An 18,046-nucleotide genomic window follows, 5' to 3' on the forward strand; every position below is an offset into this window, starting at 1 on the left:
CAGTGCCCCAGCACACAGCAGGCACACAAATGAGTGGTCTGATGAACATTTTTCTGGGCACCCAACCATACCTCCACTGGCATGTCCCACACGCCCCTGGACCATGGTCCGAGAAGGGTTTTTGACAGGCAAGGGTGGGGGGAAATCCTCATTCTGGCTCCGAGGGGTGGCTGATCCCAGGCTGGCAATGGCCTCATAGGTCTTGTTGCTGATGTCCTGTCTCCCACTGCTCCAGCGTGCCTGGGCTGGGAGCTTCAGAGGGTAGCGCTGCAGGGACATAAATGTGAGAGGGAGGAGAGCCTGGTTCCTCCAGTTTAGCCCCTTCCTTCCCCACACTAGGCTCAATCTGGGTCTTTCCTTCTGCTGTCCCTGGGGTCCAGCCAGCCCAGGGGCCCATGGGGCAGGGGGCTAGGATCCACCTTCTCTTCTTCGTCCTCCTCACTGTCAGAGCCAGGCTCCACGGAAATTCCCCAGGAGTAGTCCACGTGCAGAGGGAAAGTGAGGGTCCCAGCCTGGGCCTGCTCCAGCTGCCACAAAAAAGCCTTGGCTGTTCACAGGGTCAGGGGCTCAGCACAGAGAGAAAAAGAGTCAGGGACCCTCCCCCTCCCCTAGACCTCACCAGCTCCTGGCACTCCTTGTGCTGCTTCTTCCTGGCCACGTCCAGAGCCGTCTCTCCTGCCTCATTCACTGTGAAGGATAAAGTTAGGAGTCAGGGTCAAAGAGGCATTATAGTTTAGAGGTTAAGAGGGGCTCTAGAATCAGATTGTCTAAGTTTGAATCCTGGCTCTGCCACTTCCAGGCTGTGTGACCTTGGGCAAGTTACTTAACCTCTCCAGGTCTTCATTGTCTAATCTACAAAATGAGTATGATACTTGTAACTACATGACGAGCTCGTTGTGAGGATTAAATGAGTTCATATATATAAAGCTCTTAGCACTTTACCAGGCACAGGCTGAACAGCAAATGTTAGCTATAACAACCACTAGTATTCAGATTCAGCTAATACTTATCTGGCTAGGAACTTTCAGAAACATTTCATTTTATCCTGTTAGCAGCCCTACTAAGTGGATGGCATTATTCCCATTTTACAGATGAGGAAGCTGAGGTTCAAGAGATAAAACTGTTAAATTCTCAAGTTCACAGAGCTGGTCAGAGGCAAGCCACAATTAGATCTCAAGTCTGTCTGCAAAGTCCATGCTTGCTACCAGTGCTCTTTGTGTCTAGGGGAAAGGCAGGATGTCCCACACAAGGAGTGGTCATGAATGGGAGTCTGAGGGAGGAGGTGTTGGAGCCCACCTGCGCTAACTGAAGCTCTCCCTTTCAGTAGCAGCTTGAGGCAGTCGGGCTGGTTGTGGAGGGCAGCATAGTGCAGAGCAGTGTTCCCATCAGGGGCTTTGGCATCCAGGTGACCGCTGGGGAGGTGGGCAGGGAGGAAGGGAGGGAGGCAGGCAGATGAGGGGGCCTAGGTCAGGAGAAAAAAAAGAGGGAGAGGAAAAGAGGCAAGAGAAGAGAAGAGGAGGGAAAGAAGGGGAGGCATGCGAGGAGGTGCACAGAGAAGTAGGGGTTCTCACCCATTTTGGATGATGAAATCCACCAGAGGCAGGGAGGCCTGGTTGGCAACTCTGACAGCCAAGTGCAGGGCGAGCTCTCCAGGTGCCTGAACACAGGCCCACACTTAAGTCTCCCCCCAGCTCATCTGTACCCAGCCCAATACCACCCTCTTGAGCTCCTGCTACCCTGACACCCCCAGGTGTGAAGCTGCCAGGCCCCTGAGAAATGAGGCTGAACAGATGGAACCCTGCTTTGGGAGGAGGGTAAAGGGCCATTCCTTCACTGCTTCCTTCAGTGGTTTTTCCACCTCTTGTCCCCAAGAGAAGGTGTTTCTCAAATTTTGATTCTTAGCCCTGGGCTCCTTTCTTTGCTCCCACTGCCCCCAAGACCTCATCTAGCCTCATGCTTTCAGCTGTCACCCATGTGGAGACTGTACCAAATCTTTACCTCATCCAAGGGTTGCACCCTCCCTGCTCACTGGACAGGCCCACCGAGATAGCCAGCAGGCAGCTCAAAGACCAGAATGTCCCAAACAGAGAGTTAAAACCCCATCATGATCTCTTCCTGGTGCCTGGTGCCTGGTGCCTGGTACATGGTAAGTGCTATTTTTACGATGTCCAGTCAGCAAGGTCCCTGGGTGGTGCAAACAGTTTGTGCTCAGCTATTAACTTAAAGGTTGGTGGTCTGAACCCACTCAGCAGTGCCGCGGAAGAAAGGATCCACTTCCATAAAGGTTCCAGCCAAGAAAACCCTACGGAGCAGGTCTACTTCGTAACACATGGGATCACCAGGGATCAGAATCAACTCAATGGCAACGGGTTTGGGCTTAATCGGTCAGCAATTCCTGTCAATTTAGTCCTTCATATGTCTCTGCTATCCTTTCCTTCCTGTACCTCACCGGCCTGGATCCCCTCACTTACCTGATGTTTCAGGTACTGGACTAGCCAACGCAATGGCCTTTCCTGCTCTAATCTCACTGACCTTCACCCATTTCCAAGGCTATAGAAAACCAACCAAAACCTGTTGTTGTTGAGTCGATTTTGACTCATAGTGACCCTATCGGACAGAGTAGGACAGCCTCAAGGCTATCCAAGAGAAAAAAAAAAAAACAAAGATACTAATATTTTTTGCACATCTGTTATGCACTGGCCCTTTACATACAGGACTGGACTTAATTCTCACTTTTACTATTAATCCATTTTTACAGGCGAGGAAATAGAGACTCAGAAAAGTTAAGTAGCCTGTTCTCTATCACACAGCTAGAAGAAGGCAGAGCCAGGATTAATCATATTTGTGCTCTTTCTCATCTACCCCTCTGATGCATGGGTTTTGAGCAGATATCAGAGGTGAGGCGGAAGGAAGTCATAGCTGGTCCTGGAGGACTGAGGAGTATGTCAGTGCGGGTGGTCCTTAGAGGGGGTTCCCACCTGTCCGTCTGGCCCAGGCAGTGTCTGTCCAAAGTCTTGACCATTAGCAAAGGCTTCCAGTACTGACAGAAGGTCCCGGTTGTAAATGGCTGTCCAGAGTCTCTGAGGCTCGAGAGTGGACCGGCGGGCAAACCTATGTTCCACATACTTGGCCACAATATAATCCCTTCGGGGGCTCCTGCCAAAAACAGCCACAGGTCTCAAAGCAAAGACTGTCTTCCCCCAGCTGGTCCCTAGGACCATCCCACAGGAGACACAGGTCTCCTTTTCCCTGGAATCACGCCCTGGGGACTCCCAGATCGGAGCTTGCCCATTCGCCACACCTCTTGCCTAAGATCCTTCTGAGACTTGCCCTCTAGCAGAAGCCCCCAGCCAGGATGCCCCTCCAGCTGAGAATCCCCTTACATGTCACTCTCAGCTGAAGGTTTAGAGCCGCCATGCGAGGGTAGCTGGGCCTCCATGATCTCATTGAAGTGAGTGTTGCCAATGTTCAAGGCCAACTGGGTCAAGAGAAAGTGGTGGGGTAAGACTGGGTGGTTAAGGCAGTGCCCTCTGGTGAGACAAGCCTCCAGAAGTCCCGCTCCATGGCCGCCCTCCCTGTCCAAGCCCTGTCCTTGGCCATTTCCTTTCTGGGTGGTCCAGATCCTGTCCCACCTCTGCTCCCACTCTACCACTCCAGACTCTACAAGAGGTCTAGCACAGCTGGTAGACCCAAGGCCCACCCCCTAGCCAAAATCCACCCCAACACCCCCCTATTCCCTTCCAGGTTCTGCCCCTACTCCTGTCCTCACCAGCAACTCAGAGGGGCCCAGCAGGTCCAAGGTGAGGGACTGCATGCGTGAGAAGCGCACGCCCAGCTCGCGGTGGACACCAGAGCACTGGATGCAGGTGAGCACGCCCAGGTTGGTGCTAAGCCACGTGGGGTCTGCAAGGTATGAACAGCTCATTCCTGGGGATGTGACCCTTCCACTCCTTCGCCCCCCTATTCACCTTGACCCCACTGACTGACCTGGAGCCCCGCAGTCGCAGCACTGGCCATTCCCAGGCCTGCTCTTCACCTCGGCAATCAGCAACTTTGTGAGGTCCCGGGGTTCCCCATCCAGCCCAGCACCCCCACAGGGCCCTGGGCCACTGCTCGGCTCTCCGAGGAAGGCGCTGCTCAAGGCTTCATCCTTGCTGTTCTGCAGCACTGACACCCACCTGCAGAGAGCATGGGGTAAGGTGGGGGTGACAGCCCAGTTGTGGGGGCTTGAGTCACGCCCAGAGGCTGGCGGTTAAATAGGCTCCCCTGTCCGCACTCCAAGGCTGGCTGTAGGGGCACTCACGCCTCACACTCATGTTCGTCCTCCGTCTGGAAGTGGTACGTCCGGTTGTCTGTGGGGAGAAGAGAGGGCATCTGGCCCACATAAATCCTGCTCGCCTTCCCTGGGGCCAGGGAGCCCTCACCCAAACTACCAGATCTAGATGGAGCTTTTGTTCCTGTGGGGGTCAGGATCTCTCAAGTCAGGAGTGGGGAAGGTAATGAGAGTGGCCAGCAGTGGGAACAGCTTCTCAGAAGTCCCTCCCAAGTAGGAACCCATCAAGGCTCCCTTTGTATGGGGCCCCCCACCCAGATCCCCCTTCCAGGATCAGGGGAGGCCTCCCAAGGAGAAGACCCTACCCAACTGAGAGGTAGGATATTCTTCATCCCCACTGCCACGACTCCACTCTGCCCTCAGCCTCCTGTCTGGTCTCCCTGTCTCCCATCTCTCCCACTCCTACCAGATTGCCTTCCCTAAGGTTCTGCTCTTATCACACCACTCCCTTGCTCTAAGACCTCCCATGGCTCCCTATTGCCAGGAAATAGGGTCTGATCTTTCAGGAGGCATTCCCAGGCCTTGTCTCCCACTGCTCCTATGTGAACCCTCCACTCTAGCCAAACTGGCCAGAGCCCCTCTCCTGCTGCCACGCCTTTCATCATACCAGGTCTATCTCCTAAATGTCCTCCCCCAAACTCTACATTCTACATGTCCTTCAAGGCCAAACTGAAATGTCCTCTCCTTCGAGTAGCCTTTCCTGATTCCCCATAGCAGTTCACACCTTCCTTCTCTCTCATCATCTATGGGGCCATATCTGCGCCTCTCTTCTGGACACTCCCCGTCATCTTACAGTCCTAGGTCCCTGCCTTATATCCCTGCCAGACAGAGTTCCCTGAGGATGGGATCTAGATCTTCCTCAGGCTGCACCCACCCCATGTAAAGCCTGGCATAAAAGGTTCCAAAGAACGAAAAGTTAAAACTCAAAAGTACTAATAATTTTGAAAACAAAATTGTCCAAATCCATTTAAATATTTTTTATAGAAATAATCATATTTGATGTGGGTGCATTTTAATGTTTACTGTGATATAGGATGAAACCTCTAAAAAGAGTGTCCAGGGCCTAAGGAGATCTTATGCCTGTAGCAGTAGCTGTTCAATAAATACAAGTAGAATTGGACATAAACCCCTAGTTTAAGCCTCTAGGAGCTGATGGTTCTTTTAGAAAAGCCCTAGGGAAGGGGGACAGGGAACACTCACGGGTCACCAGGTCGAAGCACTTCTTCTCCTCGGGGTTTGGCCTCACTTGGCACGTCAGCAGGGTCAGCTTCACTGGAGGCCGATTTATCTGTGGGAATTGGGGAGTGGACGATGGACACGTTACCCTTCAGGCCTTCCGAATTCTTTGGGCCTCAGTTCCCTAGTCTGTTAAATGGGCATAACAATCTTGTTCCAGCTTACGTTTCCCCTTCCCCAGTACCTCAAGGATATGGAATGTGGATAAAGACTAGGTTGGGGGCTTTGGCTCCCACCCTTCCTCTCACCAAGGGTCTCCAGCTCCCTGGATCCAATTCTATCAGTCCACGCCAGCTTCGCAACAAAGGGAGACAGGCTCTGAGCTGCCTTCCGGCCAGTCTTGGAGGGAGGGCTTGGTATCTGTCTGCTCAGAATTCCATGAGAGGACCCACCCTGCCCTGAGACTCCCAGCCCCTCACCGTGCTGTGTGAGATGGTCAGGCAGCCATACTTGACCCCGCACTTCCTCTTCTGCCAGACTCTTCGAATTCTAGGGCCCAGAGAAAGAGAGAGAAGCATTTACCCTAAGGGTCACATTTAACTCTGTAACAGACAAGGTCCCATACCCCAGGTCCCATGCCCCACCTGTACAACCTCCAACCACACCTTTTTATACTTCCCTGACCTCAACACGGAAACCTTGGTGGCGTAGTGGTTAAGTACTATGGCTGCTAACCAAAGGGTCAGCAGTTCGAATCTGCCAGGTGCTCCTTGGAAACTCTATGGGGCAGTTCTACTCTGTCCTATAGGGTCGCTATGAGTCGGAATTGACTCGACAGCACTGAGTTTGGTTTTGGTTTGACCTCAACACCCTTCACACTCTAGGAGCCCTGACCTTAGGAAACTCCTGGTCTGATGGGGGGAAACACAGTCCCACTCTCTGGGAATTTTTATTCTAAAGGGGACGATGTGGCTTTGACCCTTTAAGAGTTCCTAGTCTGATAGAGGAGACATAGGAAAGTTTAACAGAATTATCCTCTGATAAATGCTGATGAGTAAGTAAAAACATGAACACATACCATAAGGGTCTTTGCATTTCATGGGCTGATTTTTTTTTTTTTTTACACCACAGAGCAAGGCACAGGCAACAGTTGCATTTGTAGGCATATTCAGTGCGTTGCAGAGGCTAAGAGTGAGGGCATGGAGCAGGCTGTCCAGGGCATAGTAAATGTTTAGTGTTAACTGCTGTTATACTTCTTCAAGTTAAGAATAACCAGTGGTCTTTAGCAGAAGTTCACACACCCAGGTGTCATGTACAATCCAGGATTCTTATGATTCTACATTCCCTATCGATCCTGGAACCCTGACAGTCTACACAAATTCCAAAAACAGTCCCTTTGGGCAGCTCCCCCAGCCCTGCCAACTATTAGCTGTGTGACTTTGGGTAAGTTACTTAAGCTCTCTGAGCCACTTACCCATCACTTTTCTTGTACAGAAAGCCCACCTTCTCTGTCCCAAACTGCTTGTTGCCCTGGTGCTGGTGGATGCTGTAGCCACCTCCTGAGTTCTTCCGGCCCACAGTCTCCTGTTCCTCAGACATGCAAAGGAGACCTCAGGTGTCTGGCTGGGAAGATCCCCATCCTGCGGGGTTCTCACTCAGGGAGACTTCTCATGGGGACCCTGTGGGGTCCTCCTCCCTCCCTGGTGGGCCTTGGGGAAGGACACTTCTTTTGGGACAATTCAGGGGCTGACCTCTCTGTTCTGGAGCTGTAGTGTCCCCCGGAGGGAGTCCCGGAGCTGGGTCAGCTTCTGCAACTCCTCCTCCTGGGCTTGGCGCAGCTGTGGGACAGAGGGCAGGGCGCCACCATCAGCCCGCAGAGGTCCAGGTGCAGAGCCCAGACCCAGAGCAGGAGGGCAATGGCCTCACTATGTGGGTAGAAGCCAGCCCTTCTATACCGACAGTTTTTCCAGAAGGATAGGGAGTGTCACCACATGCCCAAGAATGAGGCCCAACTTACTGTGTGTACTGAGGCTGCCAACTTCTCAATGAAGGGAGACAAGCTCTGAGCAGCTTTCCAGCCATCTTGGAAAAAGCTAAGAGGTGTCAGAGGCCAAACAAGGGACCAGAGAGAGATGAAAATGAGAGGTGAAGCCTGAAGTGCGGAAAAGAGTAGCTCTAAGGATCACAGGGCACCTGGGGGCAGGGTAGTCTGATGGTGAAGAGCAGCCACTCTGGAGTCAAACTGTCTGGGTTCAGATCCCACTGACTAGCTATGTGATCCTGGTAAATCTGAGCCTCAGTTTTCTCATCTGTAAAATGGGGATAATAACAGTCCCTGCTCAGAGGGTTGTAGGGAGATTAAGGTGCAAAGCACTTTGAGCCTGATACATGGTAAAGAGGAGCTGTAAAGAGCAAAACCAAAAAGGCACAGCCAGGCCCTGGGGATAAGTCTTACTCTGAGTTACCTGAAAGGGCTTAGGGGTAAGGGATGTGGGGGTGAAGGTGGGCTCCAACATCCTTGGCACTCGGGGGGATACCTACTTGTGCTGGGCGTGGAAGAACTTGACGAGGCTCTGCAGAAAATCAGGACCTTGCTTCACCTGGCTCTCCCCAGCTTTGAGCAGATACTAGGAGGGGCAGGCAAGATGTGTGATAGGTGCTGAAGCTGAATCTTGGGGACAAGGGGCTGCAGTTCCTATCCCAGGCTAGACCTCCTGGGTATGTCCGAGCCTCAGTGACATCCCACAGGGCCACCTGGCTAGGACCTGGGATAAGCCTGTGACTGGGCCCCAGGGGCTTCTGCGAGGCAGACAGGAGGACACACACCAGCCCCACCTTCACCCCTGGGGCACTCTTACCTCACACATGTACAGCTGGAAGATGCGCCGTTCTCTCTGAGTGTCCTGGGCCACTTCCCCAGGGCTCCCTCCTGTCGCCCTGGCCCGATCCCTCTCCTTCTCCAGCCTGGCCCTAGGTCCCAAGGAAAGAGAGGCCTGAACAACTCTCCCCGGGGCCCCTTCACGTCCCACCATCGCTATGTCTCCTCTCTGCCACGGATACCATAGAATTAGGGGGCCCGTGCAGTTCACAAGGCCCTCCTGTGTGCCGGTCGGTGTGGTGTGGCTGGGGCATAGTGGTGAACAAGAGAGTCAAGGAAACTTTCACTCAAACCACAATAAAATGTTAAAAACAAAAAACAAACAAATGACAGAGTCAAGGAATACACAGACTTACAGGGCAGAGAGATGCGAATCAAATCACAACCATGACCAGAACTACGGGAGCCTAAAGCAGGAGGACCTGACCTTGTCTTGAGCTGGGAACTGATGCCTGAGAAGGAAGGGAGGGCTGGGCAGGAGGGTCAGACCATGTGACAGCCTGGAAGCAGGAGGGATGAGGGGACATACAGAGATCTGATGGGCTCGAGTGCTGAGACGGAGAGAGAGGTGGTACCAGGTGAGCCCCAGACCATGCAGGGTCTGATGTTGTTATTAGGTACTGTCGAGTTGATTCAGACTCATGGTGTCCCCATGTATGCAGAGTAGAACTGTTCCATATGGTTTTCAAGATTGTGACCTTTGGGAAGCAGATCTCCAGGCCTTATTTCCAAGGCACCTCTGATGAGTTTGAACCTCCAACCTTTCGGTTGGTAGCCCAGTGATTAACTATTTTGTCACCCAGGGACTCTTATAAGGAGCCTCATGGTGCAATGGTTAAGCACTCAGCTGCTAACCAAAAGGTCAGCAGTTCGAACCCACCAGAGGCTCTGCAGAAAAGACTTGGCAATCTGCTCCCATTAAGATTACAACCTAGAAAACCCTATAGGGCAGTTCTACTCTGTCCTACAGGGCTGCTATAAATTGGAATCGACTCAAAAGCACACAACCACAGAGACTCCCATGCAGGGTTTAATTAAGACCATGTTAAGGTTCTTGGTCTATATTCCAAGAGCACTGGGAAAGACTTGAAGGCTTTTATGCAAGGAGGTGAGCAGCTCAGATAGGGCCAGGTAGAATTTGGGGGGACCAGCTCTGGTTTTGCAAGAGGGATTTAGAATGGTGGGTTCGAAGCCTTCATTCTTCTGAGTCCACAGGGGCTTTCAACTGAAAGCTTTAGAAGACCTTTGTTGTTTTCTTAAGTGAAGACAAAAAGCACCTTCCATTCTTGTAGCTAAGAGTAACCTGAGCCTTCCCCCTATGGATCTCAGGGGTTGGCTATTTTCCCTTTTTGTGGAGAGGTGGAACTGTGTGTGTAAATGGTTTCCTAGAAACCCCACACCCATCAGGCTACCCACACCCAGCCAGAAGCATATTTCCACATCTGGAGCCGGGCGCATATGACCCCAAATCCATGTGAAGATGTATTAACAGTAATGCTTCCAAGTCGGTGCTAGTCCCCAGCAGAGAAGACAGACTGGGGCTTAATACCGGATCTGCTGAATTACTTTGGTCCGACCCTCAGTTTCCTTATCTGGAAAATGGAGGGGGAGTGGTCCTTATATGTACCCAGATGAAATAAGGCAAGTAAAGGACTTAGTACACAGAAGACACAGTGGTCCTTACATGTACCCAGATGAAATAAGGCATGTAAAGGACTTAGCACACAGAAGACACAGCAGCTATTATTATTTTTAGTCTGTCAGGCCTCAGTTTTCCTACCTGTAAACTGCTGAAGCAACGGCCTTGAATGAATGCTGAGGCCCCCTTCTGGCTGTAAAGCTGAGGGTCTTACTGAGGCAAGACCTTTGGGCAGTGTTTCTATGCAGAATTTGTCTCTGGATACCTGGAGAGCAAAGCGTCTCAAGCTTGGAATTACTGACACTTGGGGCTGGATAATCCTTTGTGGCAGGGGCTGCCCTGTGCACTGCAGAATGTTTAACAGCATCCCTGACCTCTAGCCACTAGATGACAGTAGTATCCCCCCAGCTGTGACAATCAGAAATGTCTGTTGACATTGCTAAATGTCTCCTGTCAGGGGTGCGTGTGGCAAAACTGCCCCTGGTGAAGAACCACTGGTACAGGGCAGGGTGCTGCAGGCTTGCTCTTTTTTTTAAAAAAAATTCTGAGAAGGGGTTATTGTTCATTTCCCTAAAGCTTTATGATACCCCAAGCAGGAGTATGTGGCAGGGTCAGTTGGGGTGGGGACTGGCCCTGTAAACCGGCTTTGGGGGTGAGGGCAGATGAAGGTTTTTTGGGGATCTGGAAATGAGCAGCAGAGAGGGAAGGCATAGGCCAAGCCTGCAGTGCGTCAGCAACAATGAGCCTGGAAGCTCACTAAGGAGGGCGGACATAGAGCCACAGAACAGTGGGGGAGAGGGCGGAGCTCCCCATGCATGGTGTGATCATATCTTTCAATAGTAAAAAGTAAAAATTAGCCACATGTCTGTCAATAGGAAATGGTTCAATACATCATGGTGTGTCCATAATATAGGAATACTAAGCAGCTGTTGAAAAGGATGAGGTCCATCTATATATGCTGATATGGAAAGATGTCTGCCCCAGAGTGAATGGACAAACAGCAAGCAACAGTGTAGTACAGTGGTTAGCAATGTGAATTCTGGATTTAATGGCAGCTCCTTTACTTACTTTGCCTTTAAACTCTTTCTAATCTTCAGTTTCCCCATTTTAAAATGAGAATAAAAATAATACCTAGTTCTTAGACGTTAAAAAGCAAAGATGTTACCTTGAAGACTAAGGTGTGCCTGACCCAAGTCATGGTTTTTCAATTGCCTCATATGCATGTAAAGATGGACAATGAATAAGGAAGATCAAAGAAGAATTGATGCCTTTGAATTATGGTGTCAGCAAAGAATACTGAATACACCATGGACTGCCAGAAGAACGAACAAATCTGTCTCAGAAGAAGTACAGCCAGAATATTCCTTAGAAAAGAGGATGGCAAAACTTGTCCCATGTACTTTGTACAAGTTATCAGCAGGGACCAGTCCCTGGAGAAGACCATCATGCTTGGTGAGGGTCAGCAAAAAAGAGGAAGACCCTCAATGAGATGGACTGACATAGCGGGGCTGCAACAATGGGCTCAAAAATAGTAACAATTGTGAAGATGGCATAGGACCAGTCAGTGTCTTGTTCTGTTTTACACAGGGTTGATATGAGTCAGAAACCAACCTGACTGCACCTAACAACGACAACAAAAACAACAGGTGATATAACGCATGGGAAACAGCAGAGTTCCTGGCATGTGGTAAATCCTCTATAAATGGCAGGATTATGATGATGCTAATGATGTAATTCCTTTAGATTATATATATACACATATTTTAGCATAAGGTACTTCCTTATTCAGAGACCTGGTGGCGTGGTAGTTAAGAACTCGACTGCTAACTGAAAGCCCGTCAGCTCAAACCCACCAGTGGCTCCATGGGAGAAAGATGTGGCAGTCTGCTTCTGTAAAGATCACAGCCTTGGAAACTCTATGGAGCAGTTCTACTCTGTCCCATAGGGTCGCTATGAGTTGGAATCAACTCAATGGCAACAGGTTAACTTCCAAATTTATTCATTTTATATTTTTTTATACAGAATCTAGTGGAGATTAAAAGACAGGAGCCCTTTAGCTCAGCGTGAAGATAGGCTGTGAATACTCGAACAGCGTTGTAATTACCATAGATAGCTCTGTCTCTCAGCCTCAGCTATGGTAATGCAGCGATGTTGCCTATGAAGTCTGACATAGTCATCCTGAGATAACCTAACACACCTCAAACTAACAGCTGGGGAGTGCTTTTCCCCAGAAAATAGCAACTCCCACTTCCACCCTGTCCTTAAAGGATCACCAACATTTCGTAAAAATTTCAGAGGTTAGGAATGTTTTTATTTCCTTTGAATGGAGTTGTAGCAGAAGGAATGAAATGAAATAGTGGGTGGAAAGAACTTAAATGCTAGTTACTAAGAGGTCACGATGACTGGGGAAGGGGACTCTAACAACAATCTAATATTATTCAGGGAGTGGGGAATAGGTACTCCCAGCAGATAGTGGAGGCCAAGGACGAAGGAGATGGGAGAGGAAGGAAGTCACAAGGAATCACGCACCACCCACCAACCTTGGTGCCTTGAACCAAGCTTAGGTGCCACCTCTTCTGTGATGCCTTTTCCGATCACCCCTCCCTCCACCCAAACAAAACAACACACTTTTCCTGCTACCTCTGTGCTGATACTATCATTGGGCACCATCATTTTGTATTTCAATTACTCATTGATCCACCGTTCTTGCCTTACACACCTGTGGGATCCACCAAGGTAGGGATTGTGGTGGCACTGCTTTTCTTCCTACCACTTTGTAATTGGGGATAATGACAGCACCTTTCCCTGCCCAAGGGAATAAATCTGATAACAGATACAAACAGCTTATCACAGTGTCTGGAAAAAAAGAAGCTTTTACTACTGATTATGATTTTTAAGCACTCATTTGATGCCAGGTGCTCTGGTAGGCCCTGCACACAGTAAAGTGACAGGCCCGTGAGGCAGGAATCATTACCACATTTTATAGATGAGGAGCCTGAGGCTCAGAGATGACTTGTGTTACTTGCCACACAGCTGTTAAGTGATGGAGCCAGGATTTGAACCCGGGTCTATCTAGAGCTAGAGCATTGGGGCAGCCCTGGTAACCAACTCTGTGACTCAGTTTTGTTCCCTCGTTGCTCCTGAACACAGAAATACACACACACTGAGGGGAGACAGCCACATGAAGTCAGAGGCAGACTGGAGTGACGCTGCCTCAAGCCACAGAGTGCCAAGGATTGCCAGCCACCACCAGAAGCTAGGAATATTCCCTAGAGCTTTCAGAGGGAGCAGGGCCCTGCCGACACCGTGGTTTCGGATTTCTAGCCTCCAGAACTGCAAGAGAATAAATGTCTGCAGTTTTGTGGCGATTCGTTGCGGCAGCCCTGGGAAACTCGTACAGAACGCACGTGGACCCCGCGCTAGGACACACAGTACAGACCATGTAGTGTGCACAGCAGGAACCAGGAGACCACTTAGCATGCAGGAAGAGCACTAGACACCGAAACCCTGGATTCCAGTTCAGGCCGTGTCAACAACTCACTGAATAACCTTAGCAAACCATCTTCCCCAACAATAAAATAGAGTCTTTTCTCTGAATGAAATGTTACAGGCAAGCTCATTATACAAACCTGGTAAAAGCAGAGCTGCTTGGAGGTCAGCAGGGTGGGACTTACTCTTTCCATTTGGTAGAAAGCCCTGAAAAGCTAAGGGCTTAGTCAAGGCAACTCAGGAAGATGAAGGCTTTGCGGCCCCACATCAAATCATAAAGACAAAGATAGCTCAAGTCTCCAGCATACATCCCTGGGCCTCTAATGGGGACAGATGGCCCCAGCCCATCCCAGGCATGGATGAGACACCTGCAGGGATGGCCACATAGCTCATCACAGGACCCACACCACAGATTTTGGCGGAAGGAGAGGATGTGGCCTTCCTTCAGACTCAGGGAGGTCTCCGTAGCTGAAGGAGCTAGAGGAACAATAAAAAGTTCAGGATCTACTTCTTGGAATTGACTTCAGAGATAATTACAGGTGGGAGCAAAGACTTATTTCCAAGGATGCTTCCCCAATGATTCTTGTTGTTGTTAGCTGCTGTCGAGCTGGCTCCTGGTTTATGGTGACCCCATTAACAACAGGATCGGACCATGTGAGCCATAGGATTTTCACTGGCTGATTTTCAGCAGCAGATCAGGCCTTTTTCTCAGGCCGTTTAAGTCTGGAAGCACCGCTGAAGCCTGTTCAGCTGCATAGTGACTACACAAGCCCCCACTGACAGACAGGTAGTGGCTGCACTTGAGGTGCACCGACTAGGAATCGAACCCGGGTCTCCCTCATGGAAGCCGAGACTTCTACCATGGAACCACCACTGCCCCCTCCCTCAGTGATAAGGAGGATTAAATCTATTACCCATTTAAATCATTTTGTATAAGAATATGTAATGATATAGAAAGCTGGTCATGATGTACTTCTAAATGAAAAACCAGATTATAAAACAGTATGATTATTACGATCTCGGTTTTGCAAAAAATATTTCATTATATATAGGGATTATATAAAGACCAAGAGCATGACTGGAAAGATGTTCATACCTTAGGCTTGGAAATTAAGGATTTTCTGCATATTTTTTGGTAGTTCCCTCTGCTTCTTGTTTCAAATGATAAAATTACAGTGTTACTCATACCTTGTTTTAAAAAAAATTCAAACAATAGAGAGGTATCAGATGCTTCTCGCATGACTCTAATACTATGACTGAAATTTTTGCTTCTAATGGATATGTACTGCTTTTGCAAAATGCAAAAGAAAACAAAATTTCACAGAGAAGAACAATGTTCGGCAATCAGGTAGAGTCTTGCAGGGCCCTGAGGGTGGGGCAGAGGTTTGGGGCTGGGGTCTGTATGAGTCCTGGGAAAAAAAGCCTGAGGAGTCTCCACTGGGAGGAGTTGGCCAGTGGGTGCCTGAGGCTCTTTTTGTCCCCAAGATGTCCCAGTAGCTGGGGGTGATCTGGAGTATCGTGTGGTGTACACAGGAGGCCTACATATGACAACTCCCTTGTCGTCCTCTATGTCCAACTAAATGTTTATAGATACTGCCTGGTGTTGCGGGAAGAGGAGCAAGGAGCAAGAACCCCAGTTCTGCCTTTGCCTAGCTGTGTGGCCTTGGGCAAGTGACTTAAGCTCTCTGAGCATCCAATTCCTCATCTGACAATTGGGATACTAATGTCTCCCTCACAGGGCTGGGTGACTGTGAGGAATAAATGACCAGTACACAGAGGTGTTCAGTAAATGGCAGCTTCTTTCTACCCATGTCCATGCCTGGCAGCATGGAGCAGATGGGTCTGCTCAGCATCCTGAGGCCCATTTCATGAAAGCTCCCCTGTGGTGGCCCCCAGACTCCGTCAGGACCAGGCATAAGCCGCCCCCTGTAAACGCTTCTGTAGAGCAAGATGCCATGCACTTCCAGGTGACATGTTCTGGCAGCACTTAGGTTCTTCCTGACATCCGCCCTCCTACGTAACATAAGCACAGCTCTCCTAGACAGCCCACCCTAGCTGTGGCCACTTACGTTTTGGCTTCGTAGTCCTTCCATGCCTTGTCCAGCTGCTTTTTTGAATCCTAAGGTTTAAAAACAACAATTTTCCCAATGGGGCACTAGGCTCTGGAATAAGCAATAGAGCTTGCTACTTTTAGGGGGACCCCACCTGCCTGTGCTGCTTTGAGCCTTACTCCAACCAACCCTGCTCCAGTAGCCCTGACACCAAACCTGCTCTAACCCCCGCCCACCCCAAACAGACCCAACTGGCCCCCCACTTGACTTTCTCCTCTCAGCTGCAAAGAATCAGTCAAGTTTGGTGGGCCCTGGCCTGGGGTGTAGGGGGTTGATGGTTTCTCAGAAGATGGAGATCAGCCATGAGGATGAGGATGGAAGGATGAAGGTCAAACTCTTTCCCTAACTTTATCCCACTGTTTTCCCCTGCCTAGTACCACATCATCCTCTCACCAGGAAGGGGCAGGTTGCGAAACAAACACAGAGAGGTTGAGAAGTCTACTCAAGGCCACACAGCAAGCCAGTGAGACCTGACTGACCACTGGCCCAGTTTACCAAGCCAGCCTGCTCACACCTTTCTGAACCGTCCCAACTTCCAAGTGCCCCAGCAGCCAAGTGAAAAAGCTGCCTGTCTGGTTTGGGTGGTTCCCAGGTTGCTGCCCAGCTGAAGGTAGGGTGGAGCCCTCTGTGGTGAGGACAGCTCCTCCCCTGAGCCTTCTAGGGCAGACTTCCCAGGGAGATTATTCTGTCACCTTTGAGCTTCACTCTGGCTCCAGCCAGGGGCTGCCAAACACAGAAAGAACAGCCCAGGGGTGGGAGCAGGAGTCCTCGGTTCTCACACTGGCTGTTCCACTTACTAACAGGTTATTTAACTCCCTGAGCCTCAATTTCTTCAACTGCAAAATAGGGATGACAGTATCTATGGAACCTCTATAGAACCTCATAGGGTCATTGTTAGAACAGCATGAGACATTTCACATAAGGGCCTGGTAGACAGTAGGTCAGCTGCCCCGGGCTGACCCTAGAGTCGGGTTTTCTAGTCCTCTCACGGCTCAGCACTGCCACCACGACAGCCCCCTCTCTTGGTCTCGGCCTAGGCCTCGGCCCAGCCCTGCCTCCCCTATGGTCTCCCTCCATCTCACCATGTCTATGCACCCCTGCTCCCACATTGAAGCTCACCTGTCGCCCGTCCCTCAGTTGCCCTTTCAATAGGCTGTCCAGGGGGAAAGAGACAATGTTGTTCAGGTTCTGAACCTGGAAAAAGCAGACACCCCCACCCCCGCCTTGGGTTACTCCCTGTTCAGCCTCAAGGGGCTCAGGGTACAGGGAAGCATCATGAGGCAAGAGGGAGCAGCGGGGGTAAAGGAAGCCGGGGAGAGAAAGGTTTGAAGAAGGAAGGGTAGAAGGGGAAGGGGAGGTGTCAGTTAGCATTCCATAAAAGCTGTTGCCTCCATGCCTGACTTCCTCAGCCTCAATACCTCACCTCACCCGAGAGCATCCCCTGGTCAGTCCCTTCTCTGTTCCCTTGCCAGGAACAACCTCACTTCCCTCTGACTCTCTAAAGCCCACCTGGGCCGTGTGCAGGAGCTGAGAGGCTTGCTGAAGCGAGCAGAGTTTCCAGGATTTGAGAAAGAAGCAGATGCGATAGGGAAAGCAGAGGGCGATAAGGAAAGTGACAGCAGCAGTGGCGGCTGCCGTGGTGCAAAGGCAGGAATCCCAGAGTCCGTCCCTTCCTTCCCCAAACCTCCTCCAAGGAACCCCCCCTCACAGGGCTCTTCCCGCTCTGCGCCCTTCTCTGCCCCTGGGTAGTCAGCAGAGCCACAGAACAGAAAGCCGAGGGGAGAGAGAGAAGGGTTGTACGAGAAGTCTGAGAGGAAGAAGAATGCAAGGAGAGGTCATAGCTGGGAAAGGGATCTCAGGTCATGGGTCAGGGGTCACGGAAGACTACAGGAAAGGGAGGAGCCCAGCCCTTCCTTGGTCAGGTTCTTTGGACCACTAGATTCACCCCAAGCCTGGGCTAAGGGCTGGTTGAGGAAGGTGAGGGGCCTCACCAGGTTCTTGAAAAGTGCAGCCACCTCGCGAGTGAACACGGCCAAGTTCAGGAAGCCCGTGGACAGCTCGTGGCTGTTTTGGGACAAGTGGCTGTTGCCCAAGGACTCCACAGCCTCTCGATACTGTTCCTCATTCTCCACATGGCCTGTGGAGGGAGGGAAGGGAGCTGAGAGTTAGCTCCAGACTGGGGCTGGGAAAGGGGCTGCCTGGGCAGGCTGGCCAAGAGTTGTCTCACTCACCGAGGCCAGAGCTATGAATTGCCCGCACGGACTTCTTTATTCTCTGCAGGATGGCTTGGTCTCCTTCCAGGCTCTGGAAGAAAATGTGGACAGGGATTCAGGGGTGCTGAGCTGTGCAGGGGGTGCTTTCTCCTCCAAACACATACAGAGTTTTGCTGGCCTCTGGAATGCCTCCCTAGGGCCCCCCTG

The 18,046-nt window shown here is 50.7% G+C and overlaps 1 protein-coding gene across 1 annotated transcript in view; it reads right to left on the reverse strand.

The window, feature by feature from the left end:
• Positions 1-18,046, reverse strand: part of ASAP3 (ArfGAP with SH3 domain, ankyrin repeat and PH domain 3) — a 48,957-nt gene that overhangs the window by 6,172 nt on the left and 24,739 nt on the right. The window contains exons 2-22 of the mRNA XM_064281451.1: positions 17,858-17,930; positions 17,618-17,763; positions 16,746-16,820; positions 15,585-15,634; positions 8,368-8,479; positions 8,051-8,136; positions 7,527-7,602; positions 7,261-7,347; positions 6,984-7,093; positions 5,989-6,058; positions 5,534-5,621; positions 4,304-4,352; positions 3,988-4,178; positions 3,770-3,903; positions 3,384-3,478; positions 2,979-3,156; positions 1,572-1,657; positions 1,297-1,412; positions 620-687; positions 420-527; positions 72-267 (exon numbers count right to left, since the gene is read on the reverse strand). Coding sequence (XP_064137521.1) covers positions 72-267; positions 420-527; positions 620-687; positions 1,297-1,412; positions 1,572-1,657; positions 2,979-3,156; positions 3,384-3,478; positions 3,770-3,903; positions 3,988-4,178; positions 4,304-4,352; positions 5,534-5,621; positions 5,989-6,058; positions 6,984-7,093; positions 7,261-7,347; positions 7,527-7,602; positions 8,051-8,136; positions 8,368-8,479; positions 15,585-15,634; positions 16,746-16,820; positions 17,618-17,763; positions 17,858-17,930 — 2,194 coding nt within the window. The remainder of the gene's footprint in view (positions 1-71; positions 268-419; positions 528-619; positions 688-1,296; positions 1,413-1,571; positions 1,658-2,978; positions 3,157-3,383; positions 3,479-3,769; positions 3,904-3,987; positions 4,179-4,303; positions 4,353-5,533; positions 5,622-5,988; positions 6,059-6,983; positions 7,094-7,260; positions 7,348-7,526; positions 7,603-8,050; positions 8,137-8,367; positions 8,480-15,584; positions 15,635-16,745; positions 16,821-17,617; positions 17,764-17,857; positions 17,931-18,046) is intronic.

The sequence above is a fragment of the Loxodonta africana genome, chromosome 3, assembly GCF_030014295.1.
Source record: "Loxodonta africana isolate mLoxAfr1 chromosome 3, mLoxAfr1.hap2, whole genome shotgun sequence".
NCBI lineage: Eukaryota > Metazoa > Chordata > Mammalia > Proboscidea > Elephantidae > Loxodonta > Loxodonta africana.